Raw genomic sequence first — 20,155 nt, 5'->3', positions numbered from 1 at the left:
CGCAGCGGGGGAGCCCGGCAGGGGGTGGGGTGATGGGGACCCTGGGAAGTCCCCTCCCGCCCGGTTCCCAGGGCTGCTGGGGGCCGTGTCAGGGCCGGGGCCCCGGAGAGGGAAGCGGACCGGGGGCTCGGTGTGTCAGGCTCCTTTCCAGGGGCAGCGTCCTGGTGTGGGGCTCACCAGATAGCGGCAGCCCCCTACACCCACCCCCCGACTCGCAAACATTTTAGGATCCGTTCCGGAAAAATCACTTCCTGGCTTTCCGGGTACAACCGGTATTGATTTTGTTGCCTCTTCCCGATAAACGGAGTACTGTAAATACTGCAGCTTCCCAGGACTTGGGGCTACGTGACCCCGACAGTGGACGCTTGGGGCACAAGGGACTCGGTGCAGGGAACGTGCTCAGCGCCGGCCCCACGGACGGGCCACCCGATGACGCAGATTTCCCGGAGCTCGTGGCGGGGATGGTGCCCTCTGCACAGCTGCTCCGCACGGCGCGGGAGCCCCAGGAGGTCAGCCGGGCCGCGACCCGGGGCCCCTGCACTCGGTGGGAGGCCTCCAGGCTCCCTCGTCCTGTGCGACGTGCGGGATCATGGTCCCCGGGATCCGTGCGCAGCTGCCTGACCCCGCTCGGTCTTCAGGCCCTGCCCTGGCGCCACGTGTGATCCGCACAGGGGCTGGGGTCGTGCCGGGGCACCGGGCTCCAGGCCCTCCCTGGACGCGTCCTCACCCCCACCAGGCGGCCGTCAGGGCAAAGCCGGTCTGAGCCAACACCTCTCTCCCAAACTTCCTGTCGTCCCAGAGCTTTACATCTTTTTTTTTTTTTTTAAGATTTTATTTATTCATGAGAGACCCAGAGAGAGAGGCAGAGACACAGGCGGAGGGAGAAGCAGGCTCCATGCAGGGAGCCCGACGAGGGACTCGATCCCAGGACCCCGGGGTCACGTCCTGGGCCGAAGGCAGGTGCTCAACCACTAAGCCGCCCAGGGAACCCCAACCCTGAGTTTCTGTTGGAAAAAGCCCTGGCCAATTCCTCCCACAGCATTCTGGAAAAACCAGAGAGAATCGTAGGGCACCCCCGTTCTACTTGAAGTCTGGCCTACGGACCTTGCTGAAAACCACACGTGTCGTGGTTTCGGGCGTCTCTAAACGCCGCCTTATCATCCATCTACCCGGATAATAATTTCCACGAAGCGTAGGAACCAGGTCTCACGCAAGATAAAGCGCTGCCCAGAATACCGCCAGTTATTTTGAGGTCGGAGGCTTGCCGTGGCTTCCACATCGTCCCCGGGGCACGCAGGGCACGCGGGGCACCCGGGGCACTGACCAGGGAATTCAGGCGACCTTCCGCGCATGCTCGGTATGATTCTACAGGGAAAAAAAAAAAAAAGAAGCAATGAGGAGGTTTGGCCTGAACTGTCCACCGGGCGGGAGACTGGAGCGGCAGGCGCGGCGGCAAGGAGCGCCCCTTCCATCAAGACAGACGTGCTTGGCGCAAGGCCCGAGTTTCGGGAAACGCAGCGACCGGCCTCGGTTGCCCTAAGGGCCTGCGGCTTCTGAGAGCTCGCGAGCCCACCTGAGGGGACAAGTAGCTTCGCTCGCCTGCAGGTGCGCTGTACTTACTTCATTAAAGATGCATTTCAGAGTCATTTTGAAAATATTACCTCACCGATGCGGGCGAGGGGCTGCCAGGAAGTGTGCACCGCGCGGACCCGCAGCTGCTTGACAGCAGGATCCCGACCGCCTGTGGTTTCCGGGGGCATCCCCGGGGACGCGGGTGGATTGGGATTTCGGGTAAGAGCTTCCGCAGCCACCTCCTTGCTGGCGTGCCCCGGCCCCCCGCTCGGCCCCCATCGCCTTTGCTCGAGGTCCTTTTCACCAAATCTGTATTTGCAAAGAAAACCCGGATTCTGGCTACCGAGTCCCATCTGTCAGCGCACGGGGCGAGGGGACACCCCATGGGCTTGAGTCTCGTTATGCTTTGCATTTTACTTGGTGTCTGGTGGGCAACCCGGGCGGCCTCACCGTTCTCAGACTCAACTGCTTTCACACGACCCGTGAGGCCCGGGAGATCGCCCGGGACAAAAGTTGTGTCTCCTGCACTTAAGAGGCTGCAGCTCGAACCTGACCCGTGAGCATAACTGTCTTCATGTCTTTGAGGTTTATGGATAAAATGCACGTCCCATTGGGACGCACCGCGCCTCGGAGTGTTGCCCTCCCTCGCACCCTGGGCAGGCGCATCCCGGCCGCCTTCCCTCCGCAGCCCGTTGCTCTCGATCGCGACGTGGGTTGCGACCTGGGGCCAGTCCCCCCCTTCCCTCCGCCCCCAGCGGCCGGTCTGCTGGACGCAGGGAGGAGGCGGCATTTCCGGGGAGGAAAGAACCAGTTTATGAGGAATTTACGGGAAAGATGTTGGGCGGGGAGAGGAGTGGGGAGAGGAGCCCGACCTGAAACCTGCTCAACCCGCTGAACCAGTCACGCCTCGTGCGGGGTATCCATGCGCATCCCCTCCTCCTGCTCCAAGAGCAGGTTGGGAGGTGACAGGTTGAGACGCACGTTCGTCCAACAGTCCCAAGAAAATAAAGCCCCTCCGGGCGGATGAGGGGAGGCGACAGGAGGAGCTGGGACCTGACAGGGCGGCTCTGCCCCGGGGGCACAGCGCCGTCCACCCCCGCCCCCAGTGACCACCCCGGGAGCTCGCCCTGCTTCCCGGTGTCCAGCACCAGCTGACGGGGGCCGCGGGTGTGGACTCACTTTAATCCAGAAAAAGGCAAAAGGGCAGCTTCCGGGGCTCAGGCCCAGTGACACGGCCACGCAATGGTGGGTTCCGCACGGAGCTCTTCCCACACCGCAGGGGAAGTGGCACCTGGGGGAGCGGGGGGAAGGTTTACCGGGCGGGGGTCACCCTGGGGCTCGTGGTGACATCCTGGGGCTCGCAGTGACCCCCACTAGTGTGCGGCTGGGCTAACAACCCTGGGAAGTCAGCTGGCCACCCAGGACTGGAGTGAGGGCCGCAGGCCACCGAGGGGGTCTGTGGGGGGCGGGGGCCAGGGGCACCCCCAGACAACGCCCACAGCCAGGTCCTGGACGGTGCGGACGCCCAGCAGTCGGAGGGTCCTGACCGGCCTGCGGTTGGCTCGTGTGCAACCCCAGCAGCCGGCCGGGCCCGGGTCAACCTCTGGCCCTGCGCACACCGCCCTACGCATACCGCCCTCACCTCGGGGTTTCCTGCCCGTCAGCAGAGGCCGAGCCGAGGGGTGGCGAGGGGCTGGCGCGTGGTGGTGGGGCGGGGTCCCCCACCTGGCAGCGGGGGCTCTCCCCGGAGCAGACGCCACCACGGCTTCACGTGAGCCCCGCGGGGCCCCGGGTGCATCTGGGCCACAACCTCCGATCGCGGGGTGACCCCAGGCCCGGGCCGGCCTCTGCCAAGGGGTCCCCACGACACGTGTCTTCAGATGTGATTGCAACCGCGTGGTGACCTCTGACCTCACTGCCCGGATCCGACACCTGAACCAGGTGCTCGTCCTCTCAGTGGTTCGCAGGTCGGGTTCGGTGGACGTGGGTCCGTCTATTTGGGTAAAACAGATGACTTTCCCGCGTGGGAGTCTGCGTCTGCTCGCGGGTTTGAGGCAGCCGCCCCGCTGTTGGTTGCTCTGAGCTGGGTCTGGGTCCCCGGGGTGCCCCCCCACCCCCGCCGGCTGCAGAAATAAAGGCATAATGTGAAAATGCCACGTGGCTTTGTGCGCCCGGGGGATGGGGGCAGGGGGGTGCTCAGCCTCCTGCAGAGGCTCCCCCTGTGCCTGGGGAAGCAGCTCCTGGTTCCCGGCCAACCCTGGGGGGGGCGGTGAGGGGCAGGGTGGCCCGTCGAGTCCAGGACACGGGCTCCTGCAGCAGTGACCTCGGCGGTTCAGGCGGGCTCAGACAGTGCAGCCGCGGGGCAGGGGGGTAGCTGGCCTTGCTTCTGGAACCTTCTTCAGGACGCCCCACCCTCCGGGCCAGGCAGATGTGGGGTGATGCGAGGAGGCCCCGGGAGCTCTGCGGGGAGCACTGATACCCCATCCTGAAGTCGCTCCTTTTGTGATGAATTAAGGGTGAGTCCCGGGGAACGATGGGGCCGGTTCCACCTGAAACAAGACATGATGTTTACAGCAGCTCAGGGGTCCCTCTGGGGATCCACCGGGCCGCCCCACTCAGGACGCCTGGCTGCAGGCAGGCATTTCCTCAGAGCCGGGTTCCTGCCCGCCCGTCGGGCTTGTCCACCGTCCACACCTGCTTCCTCCCATTTACACCCTTTACTCCTCGTGCTCGGGTCCCCACCCCCCTAGCTCGGCACCCCCCCACCCCTCTGACCTCGGCCCCCCTCCCCGCAGGTCAGCCCCTCCCCCCAGTTCACCCCCCCAGCTCGGCCTCCCTGCCCCCAGCTCCGCCCCCAACTCCGCCCCCCCCAGGTCAGCCCCCCTGCAGCTCGGCCCCCTGCCCCCAGCTCGGCCCCCTGCCCCCAGCTCCGCCCCCAACTCCGCCCCCCCCCAGGTCAGCCCCCCTGCAGCTCGGCCCCCTGCCCCCAGCTCGGCTCCCTCCCCCCAGCTCAGCACCCCCAGGTCAGCTCCTCTCCCCCCATCTCGGCCCCCTACCCCCAGGTCACCCCCCGCAGGTCCGCCCCCCCCCACCTGCCGCCAGAACACTTTGAGTAGCGTCTGTCCCTGTTGGAGTCGGGGCTGGATTCGCCATTTGGCGCTGCGATACCTCTGTGCTCGTCCCCTGGGCTCCAGGGGGGCCGTCTCGTGGGGGCCTGAGCTTCCTCCCTCTGGTCTCTGGGTGGAGCCTGGCTTCCAGGCTGTCCCTGTAGGGGCCCGAGAGGAGCCAGCTGCAGGCTGAAAGCAGCAGGTGGCACCAGAGCTTCTCCTTTTAACAAATTCCTCACAGGAGTCTGAGGCCCTGGGGATGCGTCCCGGCGGCAGTCAGCGGGGCTCCCGGGGCCTGACGAGCCCGCTTGCCGTCTACACCAGCCCTGGTCTCAGCAGCTGTTCCAGGCCAGAGTCTGGCCCGGGGGAGCACAGGCCCCTCGGGAGAGCAGGTCCCATTTCGAATGGCTCCTACGGGCGCCTTCTGCAGACTTGCCGTCCGCCGTGTGGAACAGCCTTTCCTTCTACTCATCTCAAACGTACCTCTTCTCTAGGAGTCCAAGGTTCCCCTAAAATTCCTGTATTTGATATTGGGGATGTGGTTCGTCCAGCATATCGTCCCCGTCTGGTGACCTCCGAGGCCTCCCTGGACTGCGTCTGCGCCCTGAGCTGGGGGGGCCCAGGGTGGGCGGGATGCTCCAGCTGGGGGGTCGGGGGGGCACGAGCACCCACCACCCTCGGGGAAGAGGGGCCCGAGCAGTGGGGCTCCAGCCTGGGCAGGGCCCCGGGGAAGCAGGTAGCCTGGCAGGGCCTGGCCGTGACCCCTCCGTGGAAGGCGGGGAGCCGGGGGCTGTCCTGCCACGGTCTGGTTGCACAGGGCAAACCTCGTGCCGTGTCCTGGTGGCGCACGCCGGAGCCATGCCGGACTCCTCCCTGAGTGTCCTCTGGATACTAGGCCTGACCTGAGCGTCTGTTTGTTGGGGGAACCCTCTCCCCACCCCATCCTAGGCCCTGGCCACGCCCTTCCATGACTCTGTGACCCCGCTGGCTCTGTGACCTCATGACTGTGACCCCCGTGACTCTGTGACCCTGCTGGCTCCATGACCCCTGTGACTCCGTGACCCCATGACTCCGCTGGCTCCGTGACCCCGCTGGCTCTGTGACCCCTGTGACTGTGACCCTGTGACTCCGTGACACGTGAGTGGCCGTGGTTCCCGAGGGGCCACGGTTGCCATCAGCCAGCGTGAGGGTGGGGACCTGGGTCTGGAGGCCTCATCCTTGGGGTCCCAGCGGCTGCACCTGCGTCACCCGGGAGCCTGGGAAAGCACAGGTTCAGACCCGGCTGGGCCTCCCGGGTCACTGGAGCCACTGACCCGCATCCGTGTTGGGGCTCCAGCCTCTCTGCTATGTCGCCGCCCTCGCTTCCCCAAGTCCCCCAGTGTCTCCTGTCCTCACTCAGTGGGAATGGCCATTCCCTGGGGTGGGTGACACCCCAAGCCCCGTGGTCCAGGGGCAGCTCCGTCTCGCAGCGCTCCCCGGGAACGCCAGCGCTGGGATGACCTTGCCTTTGACCTGCTTCTGGGTCCCTCAGACTCTCCGTCCTGGGAAGACAGTCTGTGAACCAGTGAGACCCTGGCTGTGACGGTGACTGAAACATGACCCACGAGGTTGGAAGGTTTGAAAAGTGGTGCCGGCTGCTAAAGAAAGTGCGATGTTTCTTCGGTTCTGCTGCTGGATCCACGTGCGCGTACGACACCGTGCACACCGTGCTGGACAGACGGCGCGGAGGAGTGACCCAGGCCACACAGGTGCTGGGACCAGGTGTGCTCTCCAAGCTCCTCAAGCTACTCCCCTACAGCTGGAATTCTCGCTTTAAATAGTAAGAGAAACACACCATCTAAGAATGGGATCTTAAAGCTCCTTTTGTTCATAAAATAAAGTCGTAGTATAAAAGGAATTGTAGTCATTGGAAAATAATATATGAATGCAAAGTGATGTTTTAAAAGACAGCGGATTTAAAGTCTTAGCGAAACAGACATAATCACCTGAATTTTAGCGTTTTGCTGTACTTTACATTTAAACAGGCAATCTCAGTCCCCGGCAATTGTTATAAAGAATGGGGCGTATAATGTGTGCTTCGCTCTCGTTGTAATGAAACCTTATTTATCGTCCCACCTCCTGTATTCCACCAGGGTAGGACCTTCCCGGGAGGTGGCGGAAAGTGAAAACACGAGGAGGAGCGCGGCTCGCAGCCCGAACACGGGCCCTCGGCCACAGGCTGTCGTCACCGTTAATTAAGCCGGGACGGAGCCCTCGCCTCGCTCTTCCTTCCCGCAAGCCTGAGCGAGACAGAGGCAAGAGCTTGGCATCTAATCCAGTAGGTTCTAAAGATGCTGCTGGAAACAAACGGAAAGGCTCCAAACTGGGAAGTGGGGGGAAATACGATCTTGAGCTGAACCACACTCAGCAGAAAAGAATCAAAATAAGTGAACAGAATTAAGATATTTTGAGGCTGTCAGTGTGAACTATGATGCGGGAGACAATGCGAGCAGGAACACTGAGGTCCTACAGCTGGCCCCAGGGTCAGCACGGAGGGAGCGGACGGAAGGACGGCCGACGGGCCAAGGCCTGGGCTCTGCTCCCTGCCCGGACTCCCTCCCGTCCTGTCCTCCGTCCTCCCGTCGCCCGCCCTCAGCTCGCTCCCTCCTCTCTCCCCGAGGAGTTTTACCCACTGACACGGTCAGCCATGGTCAGCCACGCGAGGACCTGGTGGTAAGGGAGGCTGGTGGGACCTCTCGGCCAGGAAACCTTCACGTTCATACTTTTTGGCCTTTAAAGCAGACAATGAAGAAATACAGAAATACACACATGAGTGACTGCGTAGATACGGCTCCGTGTACCCACCCAAGTGGTCCCTGGAGACGCAGCCTTACGTCCCACCCGAGGCCCCAGGCCCTGCAGGCCTTTCCCACATCTGACGTCCCCACAACACTGCGTGTGGCTTCCTGGGGGCACACGAGTCTGGAAGCTCCTGAGGCTCAGAGACAGGCCCCCCAAATCCCTGAAGACCCGGGAGCCCAGTGAGCACACCTCCAGTCCTGGTGACGGCCCCGGGTGGTGTTCTTCTCTGTCTGGAGTGATTGGCAAACACCCTTTTAAAGGTCACATTGGCAGGTGGGAAACGTGAGCTGTGAAGGGCGTGGGGGCTGCACCAGGATGTGGGCCGAGGACCCTCAGCTCCCGCCCCTCACAAATGGCTCAGGGACCTTGTCTGCACCCACACTGTGCTCACCTTTGCATTCATGCGTTTAGTCAGTCAGCAAACACCGGCTGGACACCTCTCAAGCAGCAAGCACTTGACAGAGAGATGGGTGAGAAAATAGGTTTCCTGCCCCCTGAGCAGACCTGCTCAATGAAGGACCTAAAGGAAGAAACAGACAACGAAGCCGGACACTTCCGATGCTGACAACAGCGTGGAAAACAGCCTGGCCTCGATGCAGAGGCTCCCGAGACAGGGTGGGAGCAGGGACGATGAGGAAGCCCGGAGTGGGAGGGCCAAGAGGAAGGTGTGCCCCGCAGGCGACCCGGTGCAGAACCGTAGTCACCAGGCTGCGCGGCTTTCGATGAAGTTGGAGAGGAGGGCGAAGGGTGGTCCGGGGCCCCCAGAAAGTGGATTGGGGTGCATTGGAGGGGGCCCACGGGGAGCAGGGACCTCACAAGGCAGCCTCTGTTGCCAAGGGTCACTGCATCCAGAACAGACTGTGGGGCAGCGCCAGACCCGGAGCCGCCGGCGCACAGCGCTCGTAGCACCACCTGCCAAACGTGGGAGCCACGTAGGAGCACATGGGGGTCAGCTGCAGAGTCACAGGATATATTAGAAAAGGAGGGAAAAAAAAGAAAAGGAGGAAGGCTGAACATTAAGTCATCCTCTTAAGAAGTTAGAAAAATATCAACCAGATAAGAGGGGTAATTAGTGAAATAGAAACCTCATGCAATGGAAAGCCTAAAGCCAAAGAATAGATCTATAAAAATACTATTAATATTGACAAGTCTCTACAGAGCCTACAGAGGCCAATTCAGAGTTGCCAATATCAAGAATAAAAAGGACATCTAATTATATAAACTGCAGATTAAACAAAATATAATAAAATAATACTATTAAAGTGTTGCAATAAATTAATATTTCTTAGACAAGTATGACTTACTAAAATGGACCTACCAATTTCCCATCAAAACAGCACTTTGGGACTTATTACCTTTGGATAATGTTTGGATACATGTCAACATTTCAAAAATGGTCACTAAAAAGAGAATAGGAAATCAATAAATAGCTTTGTAATTACAAAGAGCGAAAAATATGAAATGAATCAATCAATTCAAAAGCAGTTAGGAGAGTAGGAAATAGAAAACTATCAATACCTGGGTCATATAACCATGAGACAAGGTGGTTGTACGTGCAAATACATCTCTCATCAAAATACGTGCACACAGGTGAAACGTGCAAGGTCAGATTCAAATGGTTGTTCAGCTGAATACAAAAAAGATAGAGATAAAAAATATACAAAAAACAAAATAAAACAACCCCCCCCAAAAAAAACAAAAAGGATACAGATAGTCAAATTCACCTATAAGAGACTCATCAAAAAAAAATTTTTTTTTAATTAATTTATTTATTTATTTATGATAGTCACAGAGAGAGAGAGAGAGAGGCAGAGACATAGGCAGAGGGAGAAGCAGGCTCCATGCACCGGGAGCCCGACGTGGGATTCGATCCCGGGTCTCCAGGATCACGCCCTGGGCCAAAGGCAGGCGCTAAACCGCTGCGCCACCCAGGGATCCCCCAAAAAAAATTTTTTAAGGCATTTAAAAAATATTCCCTCATATTTATTCTCTAAATGGTTTGTAAAAGTTTAGGATTATCCCTACTTCGATGCATTGATGTGATTCATATAAAACCTTTGAGCCTGTTAGTATTTTTGTAAGGAGGTTTTAAACCAGTTCTTTAATTAGTTTAACGGCATACGCATTTAGTTATATTCTTAAACCATTATTTTTCAGCCTTTAAAAAAAGTATCTGTGCTGTGAGCACCAGTGGCCATAAATTGTCCTCTGTACACTGGTTTCCCTGTCTCCAAAAGTTTAATACATAGTATTTTTGTTAATCATCTGCACATATTTCCTAACTTTCTTTGGTATTTCTTTCATCTGTGAGTGATATATGTATTTAATTTACTTTATAAATGTATGCCATTGTATGTTAAAATGACATTCAACTTTTTATTTCTAACAACGGTGCCATGGTCAGGAAAGTTCTATTTCTTACACTGAATTATTGTAATGACCTCAGCTTGTTTACAGCTGGTACGTGGTCAGTTCTTAAATGTTCCTCATGTGCTTGAGGAAAATATACTCAAGTTGGATGTGGATTTTTATATCTGTTGAGTTAAGATTGTTAATTTTGTTGCTCAAGTCATCTGTAGCAAACCATAGACACTTCGTACACAACAAAGCAAAAACAACGTATCAAGACAAATTTAGGATGATCCCAGAAAGGACTAGATGGTTTTAATATTACAAATATATTAATGTGATGAGAAACTGCTCTCAAGCTAATCAGAAAAACCACATGGGCTTCCTACTAGATATAGAAAAAAAACAGCATTTGAGCAAATTAAACACCCATTTATGATTTTTTAAAAAAATAACTCTTAGGAAACCAAAAGAACTAAACATTTTATAAAAGTCGTGAAGGCTATTTACCAGAAAATGGAGTAAGCATCATACTTGGTTTGAAGACAGCCAGAGATGGCCACTAGTAGCACTTCTACTCAACATCACACTTTGAGTGATAATCCATTCTGTAAACTAAAAGATAACAAAAAGCCATAAAGACTAAACAAAAAAAAAAAAAGGCCCTATTTTGATTTGAAGATAATTGCTTATTTAGCAAAACCAAGAGAATATAATGAGGAAAACTATCACTTTTTATTAAACAAAATTAAAGAATAATCAATGAACCTACATACCATATTCATGGACAGGCACACTCATTATCAGAAAGATGTCACCCACTCCCTGATGACTCTAAATTCTCTGTAGTTCTAGTGAAAATCTCAACAGGTTCTTGTTGGATGGATCTTGAAAATGTTATTTCAAAATTTATGTAAACAGGCAATTTTGGAAAAAAAATGGCATGATGACTTTTCCAAAAAATGTGTATATATACATATATATTAGAAAGTTGTAAGGAGCTCATGTGGTCTAAAAAGAATTAGCAAGCGTGTGCTATGGAGCCACAAGTTGCAGAACTGAAGCAGAAGATCGAGGACACGTTGTGCCCTTTTGGCTTCGAGGTTTACCCCTTTCGGGTGGCATGGTATAATGCACTCTTGCCTCCAGCCTTCCACCTACCCCTGCCAGGACCTACCCTGGCCTTTCTGGTACTGGGCACACCTGCCACGTTTGACCGAGCCTTCACACCCTTCCTTCAGAGCTGCTACCTCTGACAACTGACTGACCCGTGGACCAGTGCGTGGCCTACCACCTGGGCCACGCTAGAGAGAACCTCCCGGAGTTGAAATAGAAGTCATCGCTGACTACGGGGTACACCCTAATCGGCGCCCCAAGATTCTGGCCCAGACTGCAGCCCATGTGGCAGGAGCTGCTTACTACTACCAACGAGAGGATGTGGATGCTGACCCCTGGGGGACCCAGGAGTGTGCATACACCCCAGATATGGGGGCTGGTGTGCCACCAGAGGAGTGGTGCTGGTGCCGGGAATAGAGGTGCCAGATCTGCCACCCACGAAGCCCCTGGACTGTGTACCTAAGAGCTGATTGAATCACCCTGCTTGAAGGCTTTACTTTCCATTGACGTGATTGGACATACCGGGAAGCCGTGACACCACAGGAGCGCTACTCGGAAGAGCAGAAGGCCTACTTTTCTACTCCTCCTGCCCAACGCTTAGCCTTCTTGGGCTTGGCCAAGCCTTCAAAGAATACCAGCTCTCCATTTCCTGAGCTACCTTTTACCACATTCAGACCCAAAAAGCCCCAGAATGCCAGCAGAGCCCGGGGCTGCGTCAGCCCCAGTGTCTCCCCACCTGCATCCCCTGGCCCTTGATATCCTTCCTCCCCTGGGATCCCTATTTATAAGTGGTACTTGCTGGGACTCATTTTGCCTTTTGGCAAAGCAAGAGATTTTATTTTGATACAGTATTTATTCTTGATAGAAGAATTATAGTAGAGATCTTGATAGAATTATAGTAGAGATCTTCAATGAAGATAAGGCTCAGAGAACTTAATCAAAACAAAGGCAAGACAGATTCAGAATTCCCACCTGGTTTGAAATATGTTTGAAATATGGGATTCCTTTTTTTTTTTTTTTTTGAAATATGGGATTCCTGTTACTATTTCTCTGCTCTGCTCCAATAGGCTACTTGTTACAGAACCTTTATAAAGAGTAATCATCCCCTAATGACCCCTGCCTCAGAGGCTTGTTGTGGGGACTGAATAAACGCCTGTAACACACTTCTGAAAAAAAGAAAAAAAAAAAGAATTAGCTTCTACAGAATGGGTAATGTTGATAAAATTATACAAAAATGCTGCAAACCCAATATAATGGGCAAAACACACAAGAAGTCTGTTCACAGAAGAGAAATCCTCAATGATCATCATAAGTATATTGAAAAACACAGGAAACCATGCCAGTAATCCGGGTGGTACAAATGAAAGTCCAGTGAGATGCCATCAGACACTCATCAGGTGGTTAACAATATGCAGGGCCCAAAATACCACATCTGAGGTCACATGAGACCCCAAGCCTGGATGTGCGACGTGCCAGTGGCTCATCTGCCTGCAGTGGCCCCTTAAAAACTGAGTTCAGGGGGAGATTTGTACGTGTAGTGATTCTCCTCCTGCCTCTGCACCCTGGGGATCCATCACCGTGTCCCAAGGAGACCTACAACCATCTTTATGGCCACATTATTTGTAAGAGAGAAACACTGGAAATGTCAGTGACCGTTACAGGAGAGTGGAAAACTACATCGCATTAGATCATTGCAGAAAGTCATAATATCTGATTTCCAGTTAGGTAGTGTTCTTTCTTAAAGAAACGAAATTATCTTAATTGGATTCCTCATGATTTCAAGATATCAAATTATCATAATTTCGAATTCTGTTCCTAATAAAACTATTTGTTTCAAGCTTTTTCCTCTTAAACAAAGGGACTTTCTGTTCTCTCCCCTCCTCCCCACCCCCGTCTCTCTCTCTCTCTCTCTCTCTCTCTCTCTCTCTCTCTCTCTCACACACACACACACACACACACACATATTCTATCCTTATAAAATGAAGAAGTGAGAAAATGTTAGCCCCTTAAAATGTAGGCTGCCTACTTGGAGAAAATATCAGGGGATTTGCAAATCGGTGTTCGTGATCCTGGACCTCCTGGTTCAACAGGTTTTTTGGCATAAATTCTTCATGGAAGGAGACTGGATATCCAAGCGACGTCCACTCGACATTAAACTGTGTGATTCCCATCTTCATGGGTTACGTCTTCTTCCACAATAAAGGGCTTTCTCCACTCCCTAGATGGGAAAACAAAAGATGTAAAAACCCTTTAGGCAAATACCCTGTGCCTTGCCCTGAGTCCCCTCGCCAGCTTCCACACCCAGGTGGTTCCCCTCCTGCACTTTTCTCCTAAGCAACGCATATCTTCCTCTTTTGTCAGGTTTTACTGATTTGTACTGATATGATTTGTGTTCATTCTCTAGCTAGCATTTCTCCACATCTTAGTTTCGATGTAGTGCTATTCCAATTATATGGCATCTTTAAAAAAAAGAAAACAAAACAAAAAAACCTTTTTTTTTTTTTTTTTTTTGCCACCTCTGAGTCTGGGAGCTGCTACTTCTTCCCATGGGAGGCGATGTTACTGCATCTTATTTGAAAATTGAGATACCGTAGGAATTACATTCCTTGCAAGTAGACTACGTACCTGCATTTAGTGGCAGCATCCTGAATGGGCTGATGATAAATATGGTTTTAATTATCAGTATAAATATTATTTTGTATAGTGGGACCTGGACATGTTGTGTTTGATCATTGACGGTCTGTCGTCCTAGGAGACTGCAAGTTCAGGGGTGCAAGCACTCTGCCCGCCGCTGACTGTGCGGGCACACATGACGGAACGAACCCCCTACAACCACGTTAGCATGGGAGCATCGCACGAGGAGCACTGAACCAAGGTATGAGACTCCCAGAGGCGGCGTGATCAGTCCCGGTGCTACGGGGGTCTGAGCCCGCTGAGGGCCGACAGTGGGGCTCACGGTCGTCTCTCCTGAGCTATCGGATCCCTGTGGTGGGTACAAAGCTGGAGCGTGCAGGGCCACGGGGCGGTCTGTCCAGAGTTTAAAAACTATAGTAAGGGGTAGCTGGCCGGCTCAGCGGGTGGAACATGTGGCTCTCGATCTCCAGGCTGTGAGTTCCAGACCCACGATGGTGTAGACATTACTTAAAAAGAAAGTCTTAAAAAAAGCAAAACAATGATACGAGTCACCATAAGCGACTGCTTTTCTATGGCCTGCAATTCGACACGACTCAGGTGCTAATAAGCTGTGCCTGGTACTAATGTTTCATGGATCTCGGCACCCGGGGCTCCGGGGACTCCTGCCACCATGTCTCCGGAGTTACGAGGTGACTGCATTTTAGGGGCGCATCTGTGACAGGACGTGACGGCGGACGGCGGGCAGAGGGAAAGGCTGAGTCCAGCTCTGAGCAAGGGGACAGGCGGCGAGAGCCCAGGGGAAGATGCCGGGGTCAGGGCCCCCGCAGACCCCCGGGGTGGGCGCCCCTCCAAGCACTGGCTCAGGCAGCGTCACCCAGACATGGTCTCGATTTAGGAGGAGGCGAGAAACAGGCAGCTTTACTGGACGTGTCAGGAAATTCCAACGTTCTCTGTTGAAGGTGTCCTCGCAGGAGCATATGGAAGCGGGGGACGCTGGAGAGCATCTTGACTTGACCGTGAAGAATCGCAGACACGGACGGCATTGCTGTTTCTGGGATTTGCTGTGGAACGGGATGCTTATAAATTGTGACCAAAACTATCCTTTTTAAAAAGATTTTACTTATTTATCCATGAGAAACACACAGAGAGAGGCAGAGACACAGGCAGAGGGAGAAGCAGGCTCCATGCAGGGAGTCCGATGCGGGACTCAATCCCGGGACCCCGGGGTCATGCCCTGAGCCCACGGCAGACGCTCAAATGCTGAGCCCCCAGGCGTCCCAGTGACCAAAATTATCTTAAGGCCTGAGAGGTTTCCTATGGGAACATGTATCTGTTGCTTCACACAAAAAATTCCAGATGAAAATGTCTGAAATGTACTTTTCCATCTCCGTGGAAAGACTGGCAGCTGTCGGCTACACGGCCACACGCTGTGACCACGGGCAGCCGTGACCGAGTGTCCGCGGCGTCCGCCTTCCAAAGCAGAACCTGCAGGCCAGCGGCTCACCCCGGCGGCGGCCAGCGTGACCTCAGAGCGAAACAGTTCCCGTATTACCTCCTCCCTGAGATGCCCCATATTATTTCTTAATTAAAAATGATTGTAGTGTCTTAGTTAAACATACGACATTCAGAGAAAGGAACTTTTCACTGCTTTCATTTCTTTTCTGGTTATTATTATTATTATTATTTATTTCCTGACTATAATGGAGATTTTTTTTTTAATAGAGGTATGTTGAAAACCATCTGCTTTTTGTCAAGCGAACACGGTGCCACTGGTGGAGAGGAACTGGGTGTTACTTCATGCCAACTCTGCAAGTCGTAAATTGTTCATAAGAGTGTTTTAAAAGCATAAGTGGGAGGTAAGCACTTTTTAGGGAAGTTCATTGCTAAGGGGAATGGAGAGGTTGGATTGTGGCTGCGTCAAAATATGATGGAGATATGACCATATGTAGGAAAAGCACACACAGGGAACATGCATGATAGATGAAGATACACAGTGTGGCATAGTTCACGGAATTTTCAAGTTAGCTACAAACTGAAGCATTAATAATTATTACAGTCTTAATATCTTTTACTTTATTTAAGGCATAAAATAATTGGTAAATATTTCACTAAAAGACACCCTTCATATATAACTTCATGTTTCACATCACCCTGAAGGTCTTGCCGGGAACGCCACGCTATGAAGTATTAGACGCTCTCCCCGTCCTCTGTTTTGCAGTAATTAAGATGTGGACCACAGGATATATATTTTCTGATACATGAAATTGTTCACAACATGCAAATTCCAACAGCTTTGAAATTACACGGTTTTTGTCACCTTGGGAGATTTGAATTTTTTGAAAATTTGCATGTAAATTACATTTTAATGTAATTTTTTAAAGTTTCTTTTTAATTTATTTGTTCATGAGAAACAGAGAGAGAGAGAGAGAGAGAGAGAGGCAGAGACACAGGCAGAGGGAGAAGCAGGCTCCCTGCAGGAAGCCCGATGTGGGACGGGACTCAATCCCGGGACCCCAGGATCACGCCCTGGGCTGAAGGCAGTGCTAAACCGCTGAGCCACCCGGGCTGCCCCATTTTAATGTAATTTAAGAGTGTATTTGCGTCTTTCCATCTCAGGGTTGGTTCACTTGAACGTCGCCCCCATCATTGCCCTGCGGCTTCAAGAGCCCTTCAAGCATCTATTCTGACTCCTGCTGCCTCGGTGCAGCGACGCACCTCTCGGGGAAGCACGGTGGTGCTGTGGGCGCCACGCTGCCCAACAGAGGAACGTGACCTGCTCTGAAGCGTGGCCATGGTGAGGCCCCTTCCCGTTCCCTCGTCCCCGTCCCCGCTGCAGCCTCCGGGTCGGGCCCTCGCGGTCCCGGAGGTGAGTGGGGTGGTCACGAGCTGCTGTGCCCGGTCGCAGCTCTGTGGTTGCGGCCTGGCGGGATCTGGTCCCCAGGCCCCCGGGGTTCTCCAACTGCAGGGACTCCGGGTGCCTCACTGGGGGCGGGGGCAGACGAGGGTCCCAGCAGGGCCACCGTCTCAAGAGGGGCCACCACTGTGTGGCCCACCGCGGCTGCCCGGGTTCCCAAGCTCCGGGCACAAAGTGCGGCTGGATCACCTGCTGGACGCAGAGCAATCTCATTTAAAATCTCATTTAAAATAGATGCACGCTTTCATCTATTCAATTGCTCACTTACTTCGCGTATTTATTGAATGTCTATTGCATATAGTTTTGAAAGAGTTGTATTTTTTTAAAAAGTCTATTTTCATCTTAATTAGATTGATGAGAACTCCCAGAATCATGTTTTAAAGGTAACTGAGGTTGTTGGAATTATTGTCCTGCTTATATTTATTAACGGGATTACCCATTAATATGATTTCTACGGTTGGTTTAGATACCTTTTTATCCGGAATGGGTGCAAGACTTTATTTTTATTTCTTTTTTGGACTCAATCAAATACATCTCCCCACTCGCCTGAACGACATAATAAAGCATGATACTCAGCCTCCGAATATCAAGCCTCCTCATCTGAGCAAGTGCGTCTTAGACATGGGAGACGTCTCGCTGCTCGGGGTTCCCGCGGGTGCTGCAGGTGGGACGGGCCCGCGCTGTCCTTCTGTGCAGGGCGCTCGACAAGCTTTGGTCAGTTCTTAGGATGAACTGGGTAGTTCTCCAGCCCAGAACAGACTCTGGGACAGACTCAACGCCAATTCACACAAGCTGCCAGAGAGAACTCGTGGGCCTAACCTTCCGATTCCAGAACCACGACGGGGAATGTTCATTATTTTAAACGTTTCCGTATTGACTAGAGAGTCACATTTCTTTTTAACTTAAATGAGTTTTGGCCAACTGTATTTTTTCATAAAGTAATCCGTTTTATTGACATTTCCAAACTTGCCCGTGTCCAGCTACATGAGGTGATGGTCGCCAGTCCCAGTCCTGCCCATACGTCAGAATGGCCCACAGAGGTCATCACGGATGCAAGTCCCGGGCTCGCATAGCCAGAGCTCACAGTCAGCACCCGTCCCCCTTGGCGGCCATGGACCGTTCTTCCTCTGACCCAGCCGTTAATGAGCATCCGAGGCTCGCGACCCACCGCCACTTGCTGACCATTATCTTCGAGACTCAACTCTCCCCCTGAGAATCACCGCATCGTACTCTGCATCTTTCCATTATGTTGTTTCCTTAATAATTTGCAGAGTATCTTTATACGTAATAGATACTAGCTTCTGTTAGTTCATTAACTTTTTAGTAAATCCTTGTATTTAATAGGATTGTCGGGAATAATCCATGATCAATACTAACAGGATCAATAATGGAATTCCTGCAACCGGCATTCAAAACAAAACATATGGTTAAATCACCCGGTGTGAGGGTCCTTTTGGACATTTGCTCTGCACCATCGTTGGCTGTTCTGCGTATCACGTTCTGCTAGACGACTTTCCAGGAAAGACGCATGCGACTAGGCCCGGCCGTCCTCACCAGACCCACGCCTGGCCCATGGCGGCGAATCTGCTGAGACGGGGGGAAGTAAGCGAGATAAACTCGCAAACACCAATGCCGGGAACTGTGTCCATCACACCGGTGTTTCGGAATCAGAGCTCAAGGCAGGATTGTCCGGGGCCGTGTGTGGTCTCTGGCAGCTTGTGTGACCTGGTGCTGGCGGCGGTCACCTCCTCCATGCTTCCGGCCTCCACAGGACTCTGAGATGTCACAGGGTTCCTCAACCGGGAATTTGCGACTTGGAATACGACGTCCGTTATCTCAGCGGACAATCCAGTTGGAATCATAACATCTCCACACCCCAGGCATGCCTAGAAAATACAAAAACATTTGCTTCATTTAACAATCTTTACTGTTCTATTTCCGAGCTCGATACCGACACTCTGCCAGAGTCAGTAAAGCAGAATTAACATAAGTGGGCAAAATTGGAAATGTGAGCCACGTAGCAGAGGGAGAAACCGGGCCGCTGGGAATGTGCACCTCACAGGGCCGCTTCTCCTGCCCCCAGCACCCAGCGGCTGATATTGCCTTCCTGGCTCGGGTCCTGGCTCGGGGGGTTGGTCCCTGCGCTGACAACGCGGGGACAGGCATCAGGGACAGGACAGCCGCCTGCTGGGACTGGTCTTTTCCTTTATGTCAGGCTGAAAGCCAAAAAAATGATGTTCTTTATCACAGCAAGATCGGAAAAAGAGTGGCTCCCAGGAGTACAACGCCTGCCGCCCCTGCCAGAGTGGGAAGAGCGGGATAACAAAGCGCCTCTTCTGCGAGGAGCAGTCGAGAAGTCAAGAAATGCTTTCACGTATGTGATTTCACATCCTCACAGTTATGAGATTTTTAGAGGCTGCTTCGATGGCGTTTGGGAGGCTGAATGTCTTGCTTCGGATCAAGGTGTTCTATACGACTCTTTCCCTGAGAGGTCACTTTTCCTTGTGAGCCTGTTTCCTTACCTGCAAGAGTAGAATTTTGGTTGAACAATGTTGGAATTCTGTTTCTTCTGTGATATTTTATCAAAGTCCTCTGGTCCAGGTCATACACACGAAAACTGGGTCAAGGAAGCAAAAAGTCTGCGTGGGTCTCACCTGTAAAAAGGCGCTCCCACTTTCCTGCTCCCACACCAAACCGCGTCGCCTAAACCGTGATCGATAATCGCCCCGGATGCCGTGCCAGGGGCGCTGCTTGACGTCCACGTAAAACCAGGATAGAAGAGGCGCGAACACACCGAGGTCCAGGGACCCCTGAGGAAATGCGCACAACCAGCGACCCCTCCTCACTCAGCACCTGATCGGGGTCAGTTAACCCTACATTGAAGAATCCCGGAGTTAGGTTGACCCTGACTCTACCTGGGACACGACTATTTTCATGTGGAATAAGCAAATTCAAACGGATCGGTCTTCAGAGTAGCTCATGTGAACACAGACTCAGAAACAGGTGGTCACAGGTGCCCACAGCGGCCGTGACAGGTGCCGTGACCTGGCGGCGAGGAAGCAGAGGCCGCTGCGTGTTCCCCCGGATGGGACTCGTGACGGACGCAGGTCACTGGACCCCCGGCAGCCGGAGCTTCTTGAGAAACCACTGATGTGAAGGAAGCTGGCCGTCCCTGGTTACCCTTCCTGAGGGGCGGCCTGCCCACTGGCAACAGCAGTGACGGCAGAGGGGACACGGGCCTGCCCCCAGCCTTGGTGGGGACCGCCCCGAAGCTCAAGACACCAGAGACCGCGCCCTGTAAACCTGCAGCTTTCCTGGGCAAGCTGACTGTCCCGGGGGGGGGGGTGGGGGGGGCAGCCCTTCTCTCCATGTTACAGGAGGGCACGCAGCTTCCGGAGTTTTCCCTTACACTTTATGGGGACCCCCAGGCGCTGACCACTAAGCAATTCATGTCCTTTTACACACAGACACACGCGGGCTAGTGTCTCGGCTCTGCACGTATAGTAGGGAATATAAGGCATGTACGGAAATCACATAACATACAATATATGCGGTATATAAGATTACGTATGTGTTATATTTAACACGTATCATTAAATTAAAATATGCGATGAGAAAATAT

General features: G+C 53.2%; 1 protein-coding gene, 1 long non-coding RNA gene and 1 pseudogene across 15 annotated transcripts; 2 read left to right on the top strand and 1 right to left on the bottom strand.

The window, feature by feature from the left end:
* Nucleotides 1–822: 822 nt before the first annotated feature.
* Nucleotides 823–5,844, bottom strand: LOC112664931 (uncharacterized). Of its 11 annotated transcripts, none has more exons than XR_007403109.1 (5): nucleotides 5,504–5,844; nucleotides 4,665–5,197; nucleotides 2,023–4,121; nucleotides 1,662–1,881; nucleotides 823–1,365 (listed from the first exon to the last, which is right to left on the bottom strand). XR_007403109.1 is itself a non-coding variant. In XM_049095796.1 (5 exons), exons 4-5 carry the CDS (start codon nucleotides 2,360–2,362, stop codon nucleotides 1,158–1,160), a joined length of 909 nt encoding a protein of 302 aa, XP_048951753.1. In that variant the 5' UTR covers nucleotides 2,363–4,121; nucleotides 4,665–4,837; nucleotides 4,919–5,197; nucleotides 5,504–5,808; the 3' UTR covers nucleotides 825–1,157. The 11 variants fall into 11 exon arrangements, 10 of the variants coding, with proteins under 10 accessions (XP_048951753.1, XP_048951756.1, XP_048951755.1 ...); XM_049095796.1 differs by having other exon boundaries at nucleotides 825–1,365; nucleotides 1,662–4,121; nucleotides 4,665–4,837; nucleotides 4,919–5,197; nucleotides 5,504–5,808; XM_049095799.1 differs by having other exon boundaries at nucleotides 825–1,365; nucleotides 1,662–4,121; nucleotides 4,741–4,837; nucleotides 4,919–5,197; nucleotides 5,504–5,808.
* LOC112664933 (uncharacterized) lies at nucleotides 5,823–19,846 on the top strand. 4 transcript variants are annotated; one of them, XR_003140149.3, is made up of 8 exons: nucleotides 5,823–6,099; nucleotides 6,211–6,498; nucleotides 13,738–13,860; nucleotides 14,579–14,705; nucleotides 15,342–15,475; nucleotides 16,236–16,413; nucleotides 17,098–17,197; nucleotides 17,514–19,846. It is a non-coding gene; the product is annotated as an uncharacterized LOC112664933 (long non-coding RNA). The 4 variants fall into 4 exon arrangements; XR_003140150.3 differs by adding an exon at nucleotides 6,812–6,996 and having other exon boundaries at nucleotides 5,823–6,440; XR_003140148.3 differs by adding an exon at nucleotides 6,812–6,996 and having other exon boundaries at nucleotides 5,823–6,498.
* LOC112664932 (cyanocobalamin reductase / alkylcobalamin dealkylase-like) lies at nucleotides 10,894–11,751 on the top strand (annotated as a pseudogene).
* Nucleotides 19,847–20,155: the final 309 nt, after the last annotated feature.

The sequence above is a fragment of the Canis lupus genome, chromosome 17 (genome assembly GCF_003254725.2).
Source record: "Canis lupus dingo isolate Sandy chromosome 17, ASM325472v2, whole genome shotgun sequence".
Lineage (NCBI taxonomy): Eukaryota > Metazoa > Chordata > Mammalia > Carnivora > Canidae > Canis > Canis lupus.
Note: the sequence above shows the minus strand (reverse complement) of the source record. Positions and strands in the feature narration are given on the sequence as shown.